Source organism: Phoca vitulina, unplaced genomic scaffold, assembly GCF_004348235.1.
Source record: "Phoca vitulina isolate PV1807 unplaced genomic scaffold, GSC_HSeal_1.0 scaffold7, whole genome shotgun sequence".
In the NCBI taxonomy this organism is placed as follows: Eukaryota; Metazoa; Chordata; class Mammalia; order Carnivora; family Phocidae; genus Phoca; species Phoca vitulina.
Genome location: NW_022589710.1, coordinates 15000517 through 15019521, shown reverse-complemented (window position 1 = coordinate 15019521; position 19005 = coordinate 15000517). Strand labels below are relative to the sequence as shown.

Below are 19005 nucleotides of genomic sequence, written 5' to 3'. Positions count from 1 at the left end.
GAGGAAACTCCATACCAGAGCTCCTTCCTCAGCATGGAAATATGAAGTACACTCCACATTCAAAATTCTGCCTTGTATAAAGGCTTCTGTCATGGTGTCTGTCTTAGTTGACTCTGAGTGCTGACAAGACCAGACCAGAGTTCAGAAGCTGCTGAAAACATTCAAGCTATAGTTCCACAGGCACATGCCAGGAAGAGCAAGAGATCAGAAAAAGTTTCAAAGGTCAGAACTTCTAACCCGGCTGATTGGCAAAGGTATTCCCCTGTACAAAGCCAGTACACAAAGACTGAGAGAGGTGATTGTTTTTTCAAATGTCCAAATCCAATAAGAAATTACAAGGCATACAAAGAAACAGAGAATCATAGCCCAATCAAAGGTACAAAAGAATATACCAGAAACCAATCCTAAAGAAATGCAGATCAAGAGCTGCCTGACAAAGAATTTAAAATATCAAAATAGATGTTCAGTTAACTAAAAAAGAACACAGACAACTAAATGAAATCAAGAAAATAGGGGTGCCTGGGTGGCTCAGTCGTTAAGCATCTGCCTTCGGCTCAGGTCATGGTCCCGGGGTCCTGGGATCGAGCCTCACATCGGGCTCCCTGCTCGGCGGGAAGCCTGCTTCTCCCTCTCCTACTCTCCCTGCTTGTGTTCCCTCTCTTGCTGTGTCTCTCTCTGTCAAATAAATAAAATCGTCAAAAAAAAAAGAAATCAAGAAAATAATGCATGAACAAAATAAGAACATAAACAAAGAAACAGAAACTATAAAAAAAAAAGAACCAAACACAAATTCTAGAGCTGGAAAATACAATAACTAAACTGAAAATTTCATTAGTGGACTTGAACAGCATACTTGATCAGGTGAAAAAATCAAAGAATTTAGACAAGCCATTTCAAATCATCAATTCCAAGAAACAAAAAGAAAAGAGAATGAAAAAAAAAAAAAAGTGAAGAGAGCCTAACAAACTGATAGAACACTAACAAGCAGATAAGCATATATATTATAGAAATCTTTGGAGGAGAAAAAAGAAAGAGGCAAATAGCTTATTTGAAAAAATAATGGGCCAAACTTCCCAAATCTGAAGAAAGAAATGGACACACAAATTTTAAAATCTCAAAAAACTCTAACTAGAATAAATCCAAAAAGAACCACACAAAGACATATTATAACCAAACTGTCTAAAGTAAAAGACCAAAAGATAATCTTGGAAGCTGCAAAAGAAGGTACAAGAGACAATCTTGGAAGCTGCTCGTTCTCTCATTCTCTCTGTCAAATAAATAAAAATAATCTTAAAAAAAAAATAAGGAGAGATATTAACTTATTGTGATGATCATTTCACAATGTATACAAATATTGGATCATAATGCTGTACACCTGAAACTAATACAATATTATATGGCAAATAGATTTCAATTTTATTTTTTAAAAGATTTTATTTATTTGAGAGACAGCACTAGCAGTGGGGAGGGGCAGAGGGAGAGGGAGAAGCAGACTCCCCACTAAGCAGGGAGCCCAATGTGGGGCTCAATCCCAGGAGACTGGGATCATGACCTGATGCCAAGGCAGATGCTTAACCTAATGAGCCACCTAGGTGCCCCTCAAATACATCTCAATTTTAAAGAAAGAAGATATTAAGATGTTCCTAAACAAAAGCTGAGGGAATTCATTACCAATAAACCTGTTTGACAAGAAATGCTAAAGGGAGTTATTCAAGTTGAAACATATGGACAATAGACAGTAACACAAAGCCATATGAAATAAACAAGATTCTCCAGTAAAGGTAAATATATGGACTAATACAGTAGCCTGACCTATTGTAATTTTGGAGCATAGAGTTTAAAGGACAAAAACATTTTTTTTAACCATAAGTCTATGTCAATGAGTATATAATATATAAAGATGTGATTTGTGACAATAACAAAAAAGGGGGGTGGAACAGTAAAGGCTATTTGTATGTAATTGAAGTTGTTATCAGTTTAAAATAGAAGCTATAACTTTAAGATTTTTTATATAATTGGAATGGTGATCACAAAGAAAATACCTATAAAATATACACCAGAGGAAATGAGAAAGGAATCAAAACACATCATTACCAAAGTCAGTGAAACACAGGAAGAAAGACAGGAAAGAAGAGGAAAAAAATGTACAAGATATACAAAAAACCGGGACGCTTAGTTGGCTACTTAGTTGACTTAGTTGGTTAAGCCTCTGACTCTTGATTTCTGCTCAGGTTATGATCTCAGTGTCCTGAGATCAAGCCTGCTTAATAATCTCTCTTTCCAAGGCGCCCGGGTGGCTCAGTTGGTTAAGCAACTGCCTCAGATCATGATCCCGGAGTTCCAGCATCAAGCCCTGCATCGGGCTCCCTGCTCAGCGAGGAGTCTGCTTTTCCCTCTGCCCTTCACCCCGCTCATGCTCTCTCTCTTCTCTCTCAAATAAATAAATAAAATCTTTAAAAAATAATAATAATAATCTCTCTTTCCCTTTCCCTCTCCGCTTTCCTCTCTTCTCCTCCAAATAAACAAAAAAGATACACAGAAAACAATTAACAAAATTAGCAATATTAAATCTTTCCTTATCAGTAATTAATGTAAATGGATTAAATTCCTATCAAATGACATAAATTGGCTGAATGGATTTTTTTTTTTTAAAGATTTTATTTATTTATTTGACAGAGAGAGAGACAGTGAGAGCAGGAACACAAGCAGGGGGAGTGGGAGCGGGAGAAGCAGGCTTCCTGCTGAGCAGGGAGCCCGATGTGGGACTCGATCCCAGGACCCTGGGATCATGACCTGAGCCGAAGGCAGACGCTTAACGACTGAGCCACCCAGGTGCCCCTGAATGGATTTTTTTAAAAGATCCAATTATATACTGATTACAAGAGACTCTTTATTTTTTTATTTAAATTCAATTAACCAACATATAGTACATCATTAGTTCAATATAATGTACTATATGTAGAGTTCAAGAATTCATCAGTTGCATATAACACCCAGTGCTCATCACATCACGTGCCCTCCTTAATGAGCATCACCCAGTTACCCCATCCCCCCACCCACCTCCCCTCCAGCAACCCTCAATTTGTTTCCTATAGTTAAGAGTCTCTCATTGTCTCCCTCTCTGATAACTTCCCATTCAGTTTTTCCTCCCTTCCTCTATGATCTTCTGCACTGTTTCTTATATTCCACATATGAGTGAAACCATATAATTGTCTTTATCTGATTGGCTTATTTCACTCAGCATAATACCCTCCAGTTCCATCCATGTCAATGTAAATGGTAAGTATTCATCCTTTCTGATGGTTGAGTAATATTCCATTGTATATATATACCACATCTTCTTTATCCATTCATCTGTGAATGGACATCTTGGCTCTTTCCATAGTTTGGCTATTGTGGACATTGCTGCTATAAACATCAGGATGCATGTGCCACTTCGGATCATTACATTTTTAACAAGAGACTCATTTTAGATACAAAGACATTCATAAGCTGAAAGTGAAAGGATTAAAAAAAATCCATGCAAATGGCAACCAAAAGAAAGCAGGAGTGCCTATACTAACATCAGACAAAACAGACTTTAAATCAAAGCTGTTAACAAGAGACCAAGAATGACATTATACAAAAGTTGACCAAGAAGATATAACAATTCTAAATATTTATGCACCAAATCTCAGAGCTCCTAAATGTATAAAGCAAAGACAGATTGAAGGGAGAATACAAAGCAATACCCCACTTTCAATAATGTATAGAACCACCAGACAGAAAATCAATAAGGAAACATTGGACTTATAATACATGTTATAACAGATGAATCTAGGATACATAAAGAACATTCCATCCAACAGCAGCAGAATACATATTCTCAAGTGAACAGAGATCCTTCTCCAGGATAGACCATAGTAGGCCACAAAACAAGTCTTAACAAATTCAAGAAGATTGTAATCATACAAGTATCTTTTTCAATCATAATGAAATTAAACTAGAAATCAATAGCACAAGGAAAACTGGAAAATCCACATATACGGAAATTAACACATTCTTAAGCAACCAGTGAGTCAAAGAAGAAATCACAAGGGAAATTAGAAAATACCTTTACACAAATGAAAAAGCAAAACTTATGAGATGCAGTGAATGCAGTGCTAAAGTTTATAGATGTAAATGCATGCATTAAAAAAAGAAATATCTCAAATCAACAACCTAGTTTAAACACCTCAAGAAATTAGAAAAAGAAGAACAAACTAAACCCAAAATCAGCAGAAGGAAGAATAAAATAAAGTTTGGAGCAGACATAAACAAAATAAAAGAATAGAAAAACAAAGGACAAAATCAACAAAAGAGCTGGTTTTAAAAATAATTAACAAAATTGACAGATTATTAGCTAGATTAATAAAAGAGGAGACTCAAATAACTAAAATCATAAGCAAAAGAGGAACATTAACACAGATGCCATGGAAACAAAAAGGATTATAAGAGAATACTATGAAAAATTGTACTCTAAGAAACTGAATAACCTAGGCCAAATTAATGAATTCCTAGAAACACAACCCACCAAAACTGAATCATGAAGAAACAGAAAATGTGAACAGACAAGTAATGAGTAAAGAGATCAAATTGGTAATTAAGAAGTCCAAAAAGTCAAAGACCAGATGACTTTACTGGCGGATTCTACCAAACATTTAAGAATTAACACCATTTTGGGTGCCTGGGTGGCTCAGTCGTTAAGTGTCTGCCTTCAGCTGAGGTCATGATCCCAGGGTCCTGGGATTGAGCCCCATGTTGGGCTCCCTGCTCAGTGGAGAGCCTGCTTCTCCCTCTCTCTCTGCCTGCTGCTCTGCCTACTTGTGCTCTCTATCTCTCTGTCAAATAAATAAATAAAATCTTAAAAAAAAAAAAAGAATTAACACCATTTTTATTCAGCATGGTACTGGAAGTCCTGACCAGAGCAATTAGGCAAGAAAAAGAAATACAAGAAGTAAAACTCTCACTTGCATTTGCAGATGACATGATTATTATATATAGAAAACCCTAAAGACTCCACCAAAAAGCTGGTAAAACTAACAAATGAATTCAGTAAAGTTTTGGATACAAAATTAATTAACAAAAGTCTGCTGCATTCCTATACACTAGTAATGAATTATCAGAATGAAAAATTTAGGGGCGTCTGGGTGGCTCAGTCATTAAGCATCTGCCTTCGGCTCAGGTCATGGTCCCAGGGTCCTGGGATTGAGCCCCGCATCGGGCTCCCTGATCAGCGGGAAGCCTGCTTCTCCCTCCCCCTCTTCCCCTGCTTGTGTTCCCTCTCTCGCTGTGTCTCTCTCTGTCAAATAAATAAAATCTTTAAAAAAAATAATGAAAAATTTAGAAAACAATCCCATTTATGATTACATCAAAAAGAATAAAATATCCAGAAATAAATATAACCAAGGAGATAAAAAACCTCTACACTGAAAACTGTAAGACATTAAGAAAAAAAACTGAAGACACAAATAGATGAAAACACATTCTGTGCTCATGAATTGGAAAATTAATATTTTAAAATGTCCATACAATCCAAAGCAATCTATAGATTCAATTGCAATTCCTATCAAAATTCCAATGGCATTTTTCACGGAACTAGAACAAACAATCCTAAAATTTGTGTAGAACCATAAGAGACCCCAAATAGCCAAAGCAATCTTGAGAAAGAAGAACAATGTTGGAGGCATTATACTCACTGATTTCAAACTACATTACAAAGCGATAATGTTATGATATTGGCACAAAAACAGACACATAGATCAACAGAATAGAAAAGAGAGCCCAGAAATAAACCCATGCATATATGGTCAACCAATTTATGACAAAAACCAAGAAAACACAAGAGGAAAGGAAAAGTCTCTTTAATAAGTGGTGCTGGAAAACCGGACAAGCCACATGCAAAAGAATAAAACTGGATCACTGTCTTATACCATACACAAAAATTAACTCAAAACAGATTAAAGACTTCAGTGTAAGACCTGAAATCATAAAGCTCCTAGAAGAAAACATATGCAGTTGGTAAGCTCCTTGACATTGGTCTTGGCAATGATTTTTTTGGATTTGACACCCAACAGTTCAGTGTTCCTGGAACATGTGTGGATAGGAGTGGTTGGTGAGAAAGAAAACTGTGCAGAAGATATATCACTGAGGACCTTATGATCCTATGTTTGGGTTTTAATCCACAATTGAAAGAGAACTGCAGAAGGGTTTTAAGCAAGAGAGTTTTGCATTTTACGACAATAATTCTGGTGGCAATAGGAAAGGTGAATTGAGATGGAAGATGTCAAGAATGGAAACTGTTGTCTCCAAAATAGATGGTGCAAGTCTGAACTTGGGCAGTGGGAAAGCAGTGAATGGGATGGTTTTCAGAGATATATATGAGACAGGAGTTGATGGCTGTGGAATATGAGACAGAAAGGAAAAATAAGGATGAACTTCAGGTTTCTCTAAAGGAAAAAGAAAAAAAATTGGCTCAAAAGGAAAAAGGCACAAAAGTGAGAGAAACCTGCTAAAGAAGGAATCAATTCTCTTGCCCCATCCCCAAAAGAACTTTTTCTTTTCCCTAATATCATTGAAACAAATTTCAACACAGACACTTTAATTATAAAGCTGAAAAACCTAGAACATTATAATCTAATCATATATATCTTTACTAAGTTTTTACTGACTTTTAAATAAGCAGTTAGATAAAACTACTAAGTCTTCCACATCTAGGCTTATATGTGCCTAAAGGAATCATACAGACTTCACTTTTCTTGAGCAATTAGGAAAGGTTTCCACTTTTAAATGGAAAGGAAAATCTAATTTGAGAATATTTTCTTTCCTCAAGTAGCAGTCAAGCACATAATTATTTTTTAAGTGATGATAGAAAAGCCAGTCACATTATCTTCATGGTAACCATCTCTCAGGCTTACAACACAACCACATCCCAACTGGATGTTCACAATCTCTGAAAGGATGCTGCCCTCTTCAGCATCTACCGTCCTTCTAAAGAAACTTATGCAAAGGACCTGAGTGGCCAAGTGATGAGAAGAACAAACACAGCTGTCCAAATTATAGCAAAGTAATCCACTTTTATGTAATTGAGGCAAGAGAATTTTCCTATTCAAGTATCAAGATAATTATCAAATCTCAGCTTTAATTGTCCCAGTGAAGAACTGGTCTGAAAAAACAAGCTCTTAGAAATTCAGAAAGCAGTTTCCTATACATTTTGTAACTTGAAGAGGGGTACTTTGCAATCCAAGTAGCACTTTCTACAACAGAGTAGAAGAACGTTAGGAGGAATAACAACGAACAACAACGAACAAGGAAGGCATGGTTTCTGGTCAGAAAGCAATCAGGAATAAACAGAGTATGTCCCATTCTTCATTTAATTGGATATAGAAAAGAACATAGACAAGACTTATTACATAGACACAAGTAAAGAGAAATAATATTATAATAATATTCTGAACACTGGATCTGAAATTAATTGGACAAGGTGGAGAAACTTTGCAGGCAAGTGGAAACACTGTGAAATCCTCTCCCATCTCCCTTTACGACTTGGATTATGACCATTTTAAAGCAGAAAGGTCTAAATTCCCAGATTTAGAGGTGCTTTTTTGATCTAGCTTAGTGAATAAGGACATTGCTTTTCTTAGTCTAGCTTAATGTTTGATGACATCCCTGCTTTCCCCCCACATCCTTTTTCAGTTTAGCCTTTCGCAGCCCTGAAAAGGACCTAGATTCCCTTCAGGCTTGCAAATTCTAAACACCATGTGATCCTCAGAACTTTTTTCCACTGCCCGGCATCCAGGCATCCTTGCCAACAATTCCGCCATCTCCTTTGGGAAACTTGCTCTTTCACGGGGTACAGTCTTGGTGGAACTGTAATCAATGCGTCCTACTCTCAACCTTTGATGAAATTCAAAGAAGTCCCTGAAGAGTCCCTCTGAGAGGTGAGATTCTTCTTCTACCTACCACCCCATTATTACATAGACACAAGTAAAGAGAAATAATATTATAATAATATTCTGAACACTGGATCTGAAATTAATTGGACAAGGTGGAGAAACTTTGCAGGCAAGTGGAAACACTGTGAAATCCTTTGCAGCCTTTCAGATTCCCTATCCTAGTTCTTCAATCTCCCATACATTTACTTTAGTTATAGCACCATGTTTCTGAGCTGGGTTCTCCACACTTTCCGTCAATCCTGGGGACTGAGATCCTTCCCAACCAAAAAAAGCTCTTTTGCTTAAGGTGACTAAAATTGGTTTCTTCTACTTGCAACTCAAACACAGTGACAGGTTCATAACATTGGAAATACTGTTTATCATTTTTAAACTTTTCTATTCAATCTAAACTAAACCCAGAACACAATTTGGGTTATAGAAGAGACTCAATGGTAATAACCTGGAATGCATAGAAGGTAGTGTTGCAAGACATTACCACACTTCCAAAGATCTCTCTATAAAATACATCTTCCTTAACAGCAAATATTCAAGCAGATTGAAGAGGATCAGAAAACCCAATGATAGTGGGGCTTCCCAATTAGATGAAACTGTTGTTTATCTTCCCAGCATTAAATTATACCTAAGTCTCTCAACATCTGATAAACTTAAATTATCCTTAAGCCTCCTAGGCAGAGTTTCTACACTTAATTTCCCTTAGCCTTTTCCTGGCAGCTTTTACTTGTCTTCCCTAAGCATCTCAGGGGATGGTCTCAACAGGCAGGGCAGAGCATCCCTCAGAAACCCAGCCGAGTTTTATCAACTGGCAAGAGCATATACCCTTTTTCAATTAACTCACATCCCTTATAGATTAATAATAATTCACTCTGAGCAGGTGTACTGTGTTTTTATTACACAATATTTCCATCACTGTGCAGCTGCACAATCCTTAGATGCCCCAGACTAGAGCCAGGGTTCTCCTACCAGCAGGCTTCACTATGTCTCACTCTAGGTGAAAGGCAGAAATCAGGAAGAAAAAAAGAGTACAATTGTTAATATCCTTCTTCCACATTAATAGGAATCAAAATTTTAACTAAAATTTAAAAGAATAAGAAATAGCAGTGAAACAAACAAAATAAACCATTTGAAGAACTAAAGTCATTACAACATTTAAATAATGAGAGGGGAAATGAAGAAGAGAAAAAGTAAATAAATTATATCTTTTCATTGGAAGTTAAAATTTGTATTAGTGTTCTATTTCTGCATGACAACTTCTTACAAATTTATCAGTTTAAAACAACACAAATTTATTATCTCACAATTTTCTGTGGATCAGGAGTCTGGGCACAGGTTAGCTGGATCCTCTGCTCTGGATCTCATCAGGCTGAAACCAAGGTGTCAGCCAGGGCTGCAATCACATCTGAGGCTTGGAGCCCTTTTCCAAACTCTCTAACGGTTGACAAAATTCATCATCTTGCAGTTTGACTGAAGTCCCCGATTTCTTGCTTCTGTCAGCCAGCGTTTGCTTTCCACAGCTAGGTCCTAGCCAGATGGCCCTCTTCTCTCAAAATATGACCGCTTTCTTCTTCAAGTCTGGTAGGAGAATTTTTTTTTGAAAGGCCTGGTCCCTTTTTAAAGTGCTCATCTGAATAGGTCACCCAGGATAATCTTTGCATTAACTAAAAGTCAACTGACTAATAACCTAATCATTAGAGTAACAGCCCATAATGTTCACAGGCATAACCAACTCTCAAGGGAAAAGGACTATACAAGGCATGCAAACCATGGAGAGAATCTTTGAAGCCATGTTAGAATTCTGCCAAGCACAACAGTCACGATCTAAAGTAGGTAAATCAAAATACAGAGGAACAAGCATACTTATATTTAGACATTTTACAACTAAAAAAAACAGAGTTAAACATAGGCTGCTTTTGAGAAATGGGGATCTGGGCAGGAAGAAAAACTGTTGCTTTTTATCAAATGCTTTTATGTAAAGCATATTTGATTTTTTGAACCCTATACATACATTATCCCAATAAAGGCAAAGGAAAAGGAAAAGGGAAGTTCATTAACAAATTATATGGTTTATTTTTACTTTGTGTGTCATCTAAAGCTGTGAACATCCCTAACTTCTTGACATAACTCTTTCTTGTTTTTCCTAAATTTCATACCTATTGTTTCTTTTCATTTTATTTTATATTACACAAGAAATAATGCTATTGTTGAAAATTAGAAACCACAGATGGGGCAGACTCATTTTCCTCTACTCCTCTTAGGTGTTCAAGTTACTCTGAATTGACTCTAGACTTATTTTCTTAATCCTCCTTTTACTCTCCTTGGATGACTTCATCCATTCCTATGGCTTCAAGTATCTTCTCTGTGCTGATGGTTCTCAAATATATACTTAGAGCCTTGACCTCCCTACCTCCCTCTTGAGTTCCACACACATATTTTTAATTTTCCTAGATGTCACCAACTACTTAATGCACTAGCATCTCAAATCTATTAAGTCGAAAATTTATTATTTGCTACCACTAAGCCTTCTCCTCATATTTCCTCTATCAGTTGATAGTGTAACCATTCACTCAGTCTTTCAAACTATAAATTTGTCATCTGTCACACTTGCCTATTCCTCACCATTCATGGTCACCAGTCCTCTTGACTATATATCCGACTTGTTCCACATGTGACACTGTCTCACCATCACCACTGCCACTCCTTGGCCAACCCTCATTTTTCTTATTTCCATCTACCAATACATTTCCTTCTAATCTATCCTCTATGCCCCCAGGCTCATTTTCCTAAAATGGTTTTCCTAAAACTACTTGCTGATTGGAAACTTTCCTTCTCCCTAATTTCCTTCATAATAAAGCCCAACCCAAATTTCATCCTCATCTTCATTAGCTCCTCATCTCTCCCCTGATGCTCCTTCACACCACTCTCCCATGCAAACACAATCTATCTTCTAGCCATACTGAATTTCTCACCATTGATAAATATACCATGTTCCTTTATAATTACTTAATTCTACACATGTAATCTTCTCTGCCTAAAATGTTCTAGCCTTGTATCCATCAACTCTTGGTCCTCCCTTGTCCTCCTCCCTCTCACCTTCTTGCACACTTCTTCCTAGAGCAAACTTCTCACCATTTTATGAATACATAAATACATACTCTTTGAGAATCCTGTGTCTTTTCACTATTTTTCCTACTACATGGGATGCATTTATCAAACTCCTACTCATTTTTCAAGACCCAGCTCAAATTCTGCCACCTCTAGCAGAGTTTTCCTCATCTCCTCACAGAAAAACTTATTCCCTTAACTCACAACATACAACTTTTAATATGATTACTGTGTTTTTCATTATTATCTCATTTATTATCTTCCTCATTCAATGAAGACCATCTTCAGAACACATAACCTCTATTATTTCTAGCTATATCATTAGTACCAAGTACAATTCCTAGCACATACATCACTTTATAAAACAAAATTAATTTGTACATATATGGCCAGTTGATTTATGAAAAAGGAGACAACATGGTGCATATCCATCTGAAAAAGTGAATCTTGTCCTTACCTCACACCATATGCAAAAATTGATTCTACATGAATTATAAAGCTAAATGTGATTTAAAAATAAAGTTTCCAAGATAAATTTGGAATACATCTCTTTTTTTAAGATTTTATTTTTAAGAAATCCCCACACCCAATGTGGGGCTTGAACTCACAACTCTGAGATCAAGAGTGGCATGCTCTACTGACTGAGCAAGGCAGGCGCCCCTGAATTACATCTTTATGACCTCAGAGCAAGCAAAGATTTCTTAAACAGGATACGGAATGTGTTAATCATAAAAGAAATGATTGTTAAATTGAACTACATAAAAATTAAGACCTTCCAGGGGCACCTGGGTGGCTCCCAGTTGGTCAAGGGGCTGCCTTCGGCCCAGGTCATGATTCCAGGGTCCTGGGATCGAGACTCACGTTGGGCTCCCTGCCGAGCGGGGAGCCTGCTTCTCCCTCTCCCTCTACCTGCCACTCCCCCTGCTTGTACTCTCTCTAATAAAAATAAAAAATCTTTAAAAAAAAATTAAGACCTTCCACTCATCAAAAGACACAACTAAGAAAATGAAAAGACAAGTCACAGAGTGGAAAAGATATTGGCAACACATCCACCTAACAAAGAATTTGCACAACTACAAATTAATTTCTCATAAAAAGAAAACAGACAACCAATAGGAAAAAATATGAGCAAATGATTCACATAAGAATAGCCTATATAGATATGAAAAGGTATTCAATTTCATTAGTCATCAGAGAAATGCAAATCAAACTCACAAATGAGATATCAACCTGTAAATGTTACCTTATAAGGAAAAAAGGTCATTGCAGATATGATGAAGTTAAGGAGCTTGAGATGGAAAGATCATCCTGGATTATCCAGGTGGACCCTAAATGCCATTACATGTATCCTTAAAAGAGGGAAACTTGAGGGGCGCGGGGGTGGCTCAGTCATTAAGCGTCTGCCTTCCGCTCGGGTCATGATTCCGGGGTCCTGGGATCTGGCCCCGTGTGGGGCTCCCTGCTCAGCCGGGGGCCTGCTTCTCCCTCTCTCACTCCCTTGCTTGTGATCCTTCTCTCGCTGTGTCTCTCTCTGTCAAATAAATAAATAAAATCTTAAAAAAAAAAAAAGAGGGAGACTTGCCTACACACAGAAAAGAAGGATATAAAGACAGAGCAGAGAGAGATTTGAAGATGCTGACCCTGAAGATTAGAGTGATGTGGCTGCAAGCCAGAGAATCCTGACAGCCAACAGAAGCTCGAAGAGGCAAAGAATGTATTCTCTCCTAGAACTTCCAGAGGGAGTGTGTCACCCTGCCAACACCTTAATTTCAGCCCAGTGATAAATATTTTGGACTTCAGGCCTCCAGAATTGTAAGAGAATAAACTTCTGATGTTTCCAGCCACCAAGTTTGTGGTAATTTATTACAACAGCTGTAAGAAAATAATACAAGTACTAAATATCAACCCCATCTCAATTTAGCAAAACAAACACTGAAAATTGTGAAATAGCTCTAGAAATAATACCCTTTTTTCAAATTTGTCCAGTAAGTGTATCTTCCCAATTTCCCAACTGATTGTGGCATCTTACGTAACATAGAGATATTCACAGCAAGTGGCAAGATATGACAAATATGGAATATAATGATACATGGTACATCACAAGGATCTTAAAACATATGTTGCAATGTTTCTAGTCCCAAAGTATCTTTTGTCTGTTAAGGGCTGGGCTTTAATACTACTTAAAACTTCAAATGGTGTTAAATATGAAATGTAGCTTGTAGCTCAAAAAACAGACTGAGGGTTCTAGAGGGGAGGGGGGTGGGGAGATGGGTTAGCCTGGTGATGGGTATTAAAGAGGGCACGTATTGAATGGAGCACTGGGTGTTACACGCAAACAATGAATCATGGAACACTACATCAAAAACTAATGATGTAGTGTATGGTGATTAACATAACATAATAAAATTTTTAAAATTCAAAGAGTATAAAGGGCACTTATTTAATTGATTAAGGATTATTTAAAATGCAAGTATACAGGGACACACTGAGATTTCAGAAGGTTCTCAAATAAAACTTAAGTGCCTTATAGTAATTCATTAATCCACTTATCTTCATATGAATGCTTCCGCTAATTATAGCATATTGTATTCTCAATGAATATATCCCAATTCACCCAAAAGATTAATGTTTTATTCAATGCATACTTATCAAGTATGAATATATACAAAGCAATGTGCTACTTGCTGATGTTGGGAGGTAGAGGAGTAAGCCACAGCTAACAAAAACTTTTCAGTGCTGATTTCGACTGTAGAGAAGAAACTATAAGCAATAAAATAAACCCACAGGAAAATAAAAAATACAAGTAACTATATTTATTACAAGATTGTTTTTCTAAGTGCTATATGAGTTTTAGGTAAAAAGGTTAGAGTTTAGAAAAAGGAGAAATTTCTATACAGCTAGGGTGGGCAGAGGGAGAAGGCAATGAAAATGGTTCACAGAAAAGGTAGCCCTTGAATGATCAATCATGTCAAGATGAACAGTCCCAGTGGCGAGAACAGCATACACAAGTACAGAGGTGACAAAGTGCCGTGTGTCCAAATTACTGTACAGAGATCACTTTGCCTAGGACATAACTTTGCAGAAAAAAAAAGATAGATAGGAAACAAATAGGAAAAGCCTTAAATGCCGGCTAAGGTGGCTGAATTTTGTCTATTAGCCAGGAAAACCCACAAGAAGTTCTAAAGCAAAAGAATGATAAGGAAGAGAAGTTGGGGGGAAATGATTCATGTTCTAGCTCTGCCACTTACACTAATCTCAGGCAAAATTACTTGTCCTCCTGGAGCTGTCTTTGTTGCTATAAATGGAGATAACTGAAATAGTGACCTTGTAGGATTGCTGTGAAAGTCAAAAGTAAATAAGGAATGTCACAATACTATATAAACTTTAAAACAGGTAAATAAAAGGTATAAAATACAAAATTCATGCTTACATTGATAATCCAAGTAGAGTTAGTAAGGGCCTGAGAATCCGTTTGGAATCTAGGGACCAGGCATATCTTAGAGCCTGCCAAAATTATTCAAACTATCCAATCCTAAACTTGCTCCGCTGCTTGCTCTGTCTTTCCCATTTCTTCCCACAAAAACAATAATGGCTCTAGCCCATGCTTTCCCTTCACACTTTCTGCATCCTGACAGCAGCCCCACTGCCACCATCCTTCCCCATATGGCCCTGCATAGCACTGAATGCCTCTTCCTCTTGCAAACTGTAACAAACTATTTTTTCAGTGACAACCTTCTCTCATCTATTGGCCTCACTACATTTGAATTTAAAAATTCTGGGTATATTTATAAACAGCCATGGAAGTTTTATGAGAAAAATATTCAGGGAAGGGGGTTAGGGAATGCTGGGTGGTCAGAATGGTCAGGAAAAAGTCTTTCTGATAAGGAGATATCTGCTCAGAAGCCTGTTTTGCATCTCAGTTACAGCATTTTTTATTTGAGCCTCACTAGTTTTTAGTTCTTTTATCTCTGCAGTAAGGGATTCTCTAGTGTCTTCTATGCTTTTCTCAAGCCCAGATAGTATCCTTATGATTATTGATTAAATTCTGGTTCAGACATCTTACTTGTATCTGTATTGATTAAATCCCTGGCTGTGACTTCTTCTTGTTCTTTCTTTTGGGGTGAATTCCTCCATCTTGTCATTTTGCCTGGGTTACTGTTTTTTATGTGTGATTAAGAAAGCCTGTTGTATTCCTGCCCCTGAGAGTAATGGTTATATTAAAAAGAGATAAAAAGAGATTTAAAAAAAAAAGGAAGCTAGATCCTAGGTCTGTTTTGGTCTGCTTGTTAAAAGAAGCTAGATCCAAAAAACAAAAGAAAACAAAAAAGCTGGATCCTATTTCCCTTAGAGCTGAAGCTTTGCAGTACTCTATGATCAGTAGATGTGGTGCATGCAAAGGGTTTGTGCTGGTCTTCTGGGGGAGAGATCTGCTGAGCTGATTCTCAGGCGGACTTGCTCTAGTGGATATGTATTTGCAGGGTGCAGTGGGGTGGGACTTGGGGTAAGTGACTCCAGTCTCCACAGGGAGGTGCTACGTTACTCTCTGAGGCTCCCTGGTCATTGCTGATGGACAGTGGGGAAAATGGCATCATCCCGCTCTCTCCTCCCTGGAGCAAAGAGTTTGAGCCCACCACTCTTTAGGAAGCCCTCACAGAAGAGCAATCACCCCTCTTGTGTCCCAGGCTTCCATCAGATCCCTGCCTTCACCCTATGTCCCACCTGTCTGCCTGCCAGGTGGCACAGTACTCTTGTGTTTTTTCTCAGTTGTGCAGTTTGGTTTCAAAATCAAATTTTATGGACCCATGCCACATAGACCTGCACTGATCCTCTGGGGAAGGGTCTTGCTGCACTTTTGCCATTTGCCAGTTTGTCCCAGAAAAGCAGTCACACAGCCGAGCAGTGGTTCAGAGTCTATGGCAAAGCACAGCAATAAGCTGGCACCAAGGCTTGCTGCCCTCAGCTGGTGTCTTTGTTCCTGTGGTAGGGAATGGGCAGCATGTTGGCGCTGCCAGGTCTTCTGTCCCCGGAGAGGCCGTGCCACCACTCCCAAATGCACTCCAAGAAAGGGTACTCTTTCTCCCCATGCAACCCAGGAGATTCTCAGACCATGCTGCCTGCTCCCGGGTCTCTGCCCTCCTTCCCTGCAAAAGCACCATTTAGCCCACCAGGCACGACCCCATGACTCAGACTTCTAAAACTTCAGACTTTGCACTCTACTGCTTATAATAACTTGAGGTAGGCAGCCCCTCTCCTTTTCCCAGTCAATGGTTTGGGGGAAGTTTTTAATTCTCTGCCTGCTGCTTCACTTTCTCTCTCTCTCACTCCTCTCTCTACAATCAAGTCTCCCTCCCCTCCACAGCACCTGTAGTTTTTCTCCCCCAAATCAACTCTCTGCAGTCCCTATCTTCCACGAAGTGGTTGTTTTTCTACTTGTGGATGTGCAGTTTTCTCAGTCCTCAGACTGATTTCTTGGGTGTTCAAAATGATTTGATATTTATCTAGCTGGGTTCAAGGAACGAGCCAAGTGCAGGGTCCCCCTACTCCTCTGACATCTTAACTCCTTTCCAATCACCCCTTTTGACAAATGTACTTCATTCACTAAGTGCTTACTGTGTATCAGGCAATACTAAGCATTGAGGATAGAGATATGTATAACACTGAACTGAAAAAAATCATAATCTAGTAATCAAAACAATAACAAAGTGCTCAGTGCATGCAATAATAGAAAAATATATGCAGTAATGAAATGGTCAGGAAGATATAAATATCTTGGAAGGGTGAGAGTAGACAAAAGCTTCACAAGAAAGTGGAACTATATCTGTTTGTTGTTAGTGTATAGAAAAGCAATTAAGTTTTGTATTTTGATTTTGCATCATTCAACTTTATAAAATCCGTTTGTTCTAATGGTTTCAGACTGGATCTTTAGGTTTCCTATATATGTCATCCACAAAAAAAGACTACTTGTCCCTTTTCAATTTGGATTATTTTATTTCTTTTTCTAGTCTAATTGTTCTAGCTACGAATTCCAGTACTATGTTGAATAAAAAGCAACAAGAGTGGGTACCCTTGTTTTGCTCCCAATCTTAGAGGAAAAATTTTCAGCTTTTTACTATTTATATTAGCTTTAGAGCTTGTCATATATGATCTTTGTTATGTTGAGGTATCTCCCCGCTACACCTAGTGTGTTGAGTTTTTATGGTGAAAGGATGTTGAATTTTATAAAATGATTTTTCTGCATCTATTGAGATGTCATAGGAGTTTTATCCTTCATTTTTAAAGTGGTGTATGACATTATTTGTGGATGTGGAACCATCACTGCATCCACAGAGTAAGTCCCACTTGATCACAGTGTATAATGCTTTTACTGTATTGTTGAATTTAGTTTGCTAACATTTCATTGAGGATTTTTCATCTACACTGATCAGAGATAATAGCCTGTAATATTCTTTTATTGTAGTGTCAAGATCTAGCTTTGATATCAGGTAATACTGACCTATTAAAATGAGTTTGGAAGTGTTCCCCCCCACCCCTATTTTTTTGGAAGAGTTTGAGAAGGATGGGTATTAATTCTTTAAATGTTTGGTAGAATTCACCAGTAAACCATCTGGTCCTGAACTTTTCTTTGCTGAGAGGCTTTGGATTACTGCCTCAATTTCCTTTTAGTAATTGTTCTACTCAGATTTTCTATTTCTTCATGATTCAGTATTGATAGGTTGTATGTTTCTATGAATTTATCTGTTTATCCATTTCTTTCAATTTGTTGGGGTAAAACTGTTGGTAGTGTTCTCTTATGATCCTTTGTATTTCTGTGTATCAGTTGTTAGGTCTTCTCTTTCATTTCTGATTTTCAATCTTTTTTTCTTGATGAGTACAGCTAAAGGTTTGTCTATCTTTTCAAAAGTCAGCTCTTACTTACAGTGATCTTTTCTATCATGTTGTCAGTCTCTGTTTCATATATTTCCACTCTAATATTTGTTATTTCCATCCTTCTACTAACTTTGGGCTTAGTTTGTTCTGGTTCCTTGAGGTATAAAAGTAGGCTGTTTGAGATCTTTTTCCTTAATGTAGACATTTATCAGTACGTCTCGCTTAGAACTACTTTTGTGGTATCCCATAAGTTTTGGTATATTGTTTCCTTTTTCATTGTCTCAAGATACTTTTATTTCTCCTTTAATTTCTTTCACCCATTTGTTCTTCAGAATCATGCTGTAATATCCAAATACTTGTAAATTTTTCAATCTTCTCATTGTGATTGATTCCTACTTTCATACTACTGTGGCCAAAAAAGATGCTTGATATGATTTTAATCTTCTTAAATGTATTGAGACTTGTTTGTTGCCTAATGTGATCTATCATGGAGAGTGTTCCAAGTGCACTTGAAAATGTGGATTCTGTTGCTTTGGATAAAATGTCCTGTATATGTCTGTTAGGTCCATCTGGTCTAATATGTCATTTAAATCTAAGTTTCCTTATTGATTTTCTGTCTGGACAATCTATTGTTGAAAGAGGGATGTTGAAGTCCCCTTCTATTATTGTACTGCTATTTCTCCCTTCAGATCTGTTAATATTTGCTTTACACATTTAGGTACTCCTATACTAGGTGCATATTATTTACAGATGTTATATCCTCTCGATGAATTGGCTCCTTTATCATTATAATATTGACTTTTCTCTCCCAGTTTGACAGAGTGGTCTCATGTAGATGAAGCTTGTCAATCAGTTCAGCCCAGCCTCCTGTCTCTCAAACTTTTATGACTGCCCAAGCCATCACCTCTGTTCTTAGTGGCTCCCAGTATGGGTATGCAAGACCCATCTGTGTCACAAGGGGGAGGATTATAGTCAGCACTTAGATGCAGGCTAATTACAACCTTGACCTTCAGGCAGCAACTATAAAAGTATGTAGTTCAGCCCCTTTCAGGGAGAACCTGGGTAA

General features: G+C 37.5%; 1 protein-coding gene across 1 annotated transcript in view; it reads right to left on the bottom strand.

The window, feature by feature from the left end:
- LOC116632639 overlaps nucleotides 1–18057 on the bottom strand; it is a 1010297-nt gene extending 992240 nt beyond the window's left edge. The window contains exons 1-2 of the mRNA XM_032404581.1: nucleotides 17989–18057; nucleotides 15888–16263 (exon numbers count right to left, since the gene is read on the bottom strand). Of these exons, the coding sequence (XP_032260472.1) occupies nucleotides 15888–16263; nucleotides 17989–18057 (445 nt within the window). The remainder of the gene's footprint in view (nucleotides 1–15887; nucleotides 16264–17988) is intronic.
- Between the last annotated feature and the right edge of the window lie 948 nt (nucleotides 18058–19005).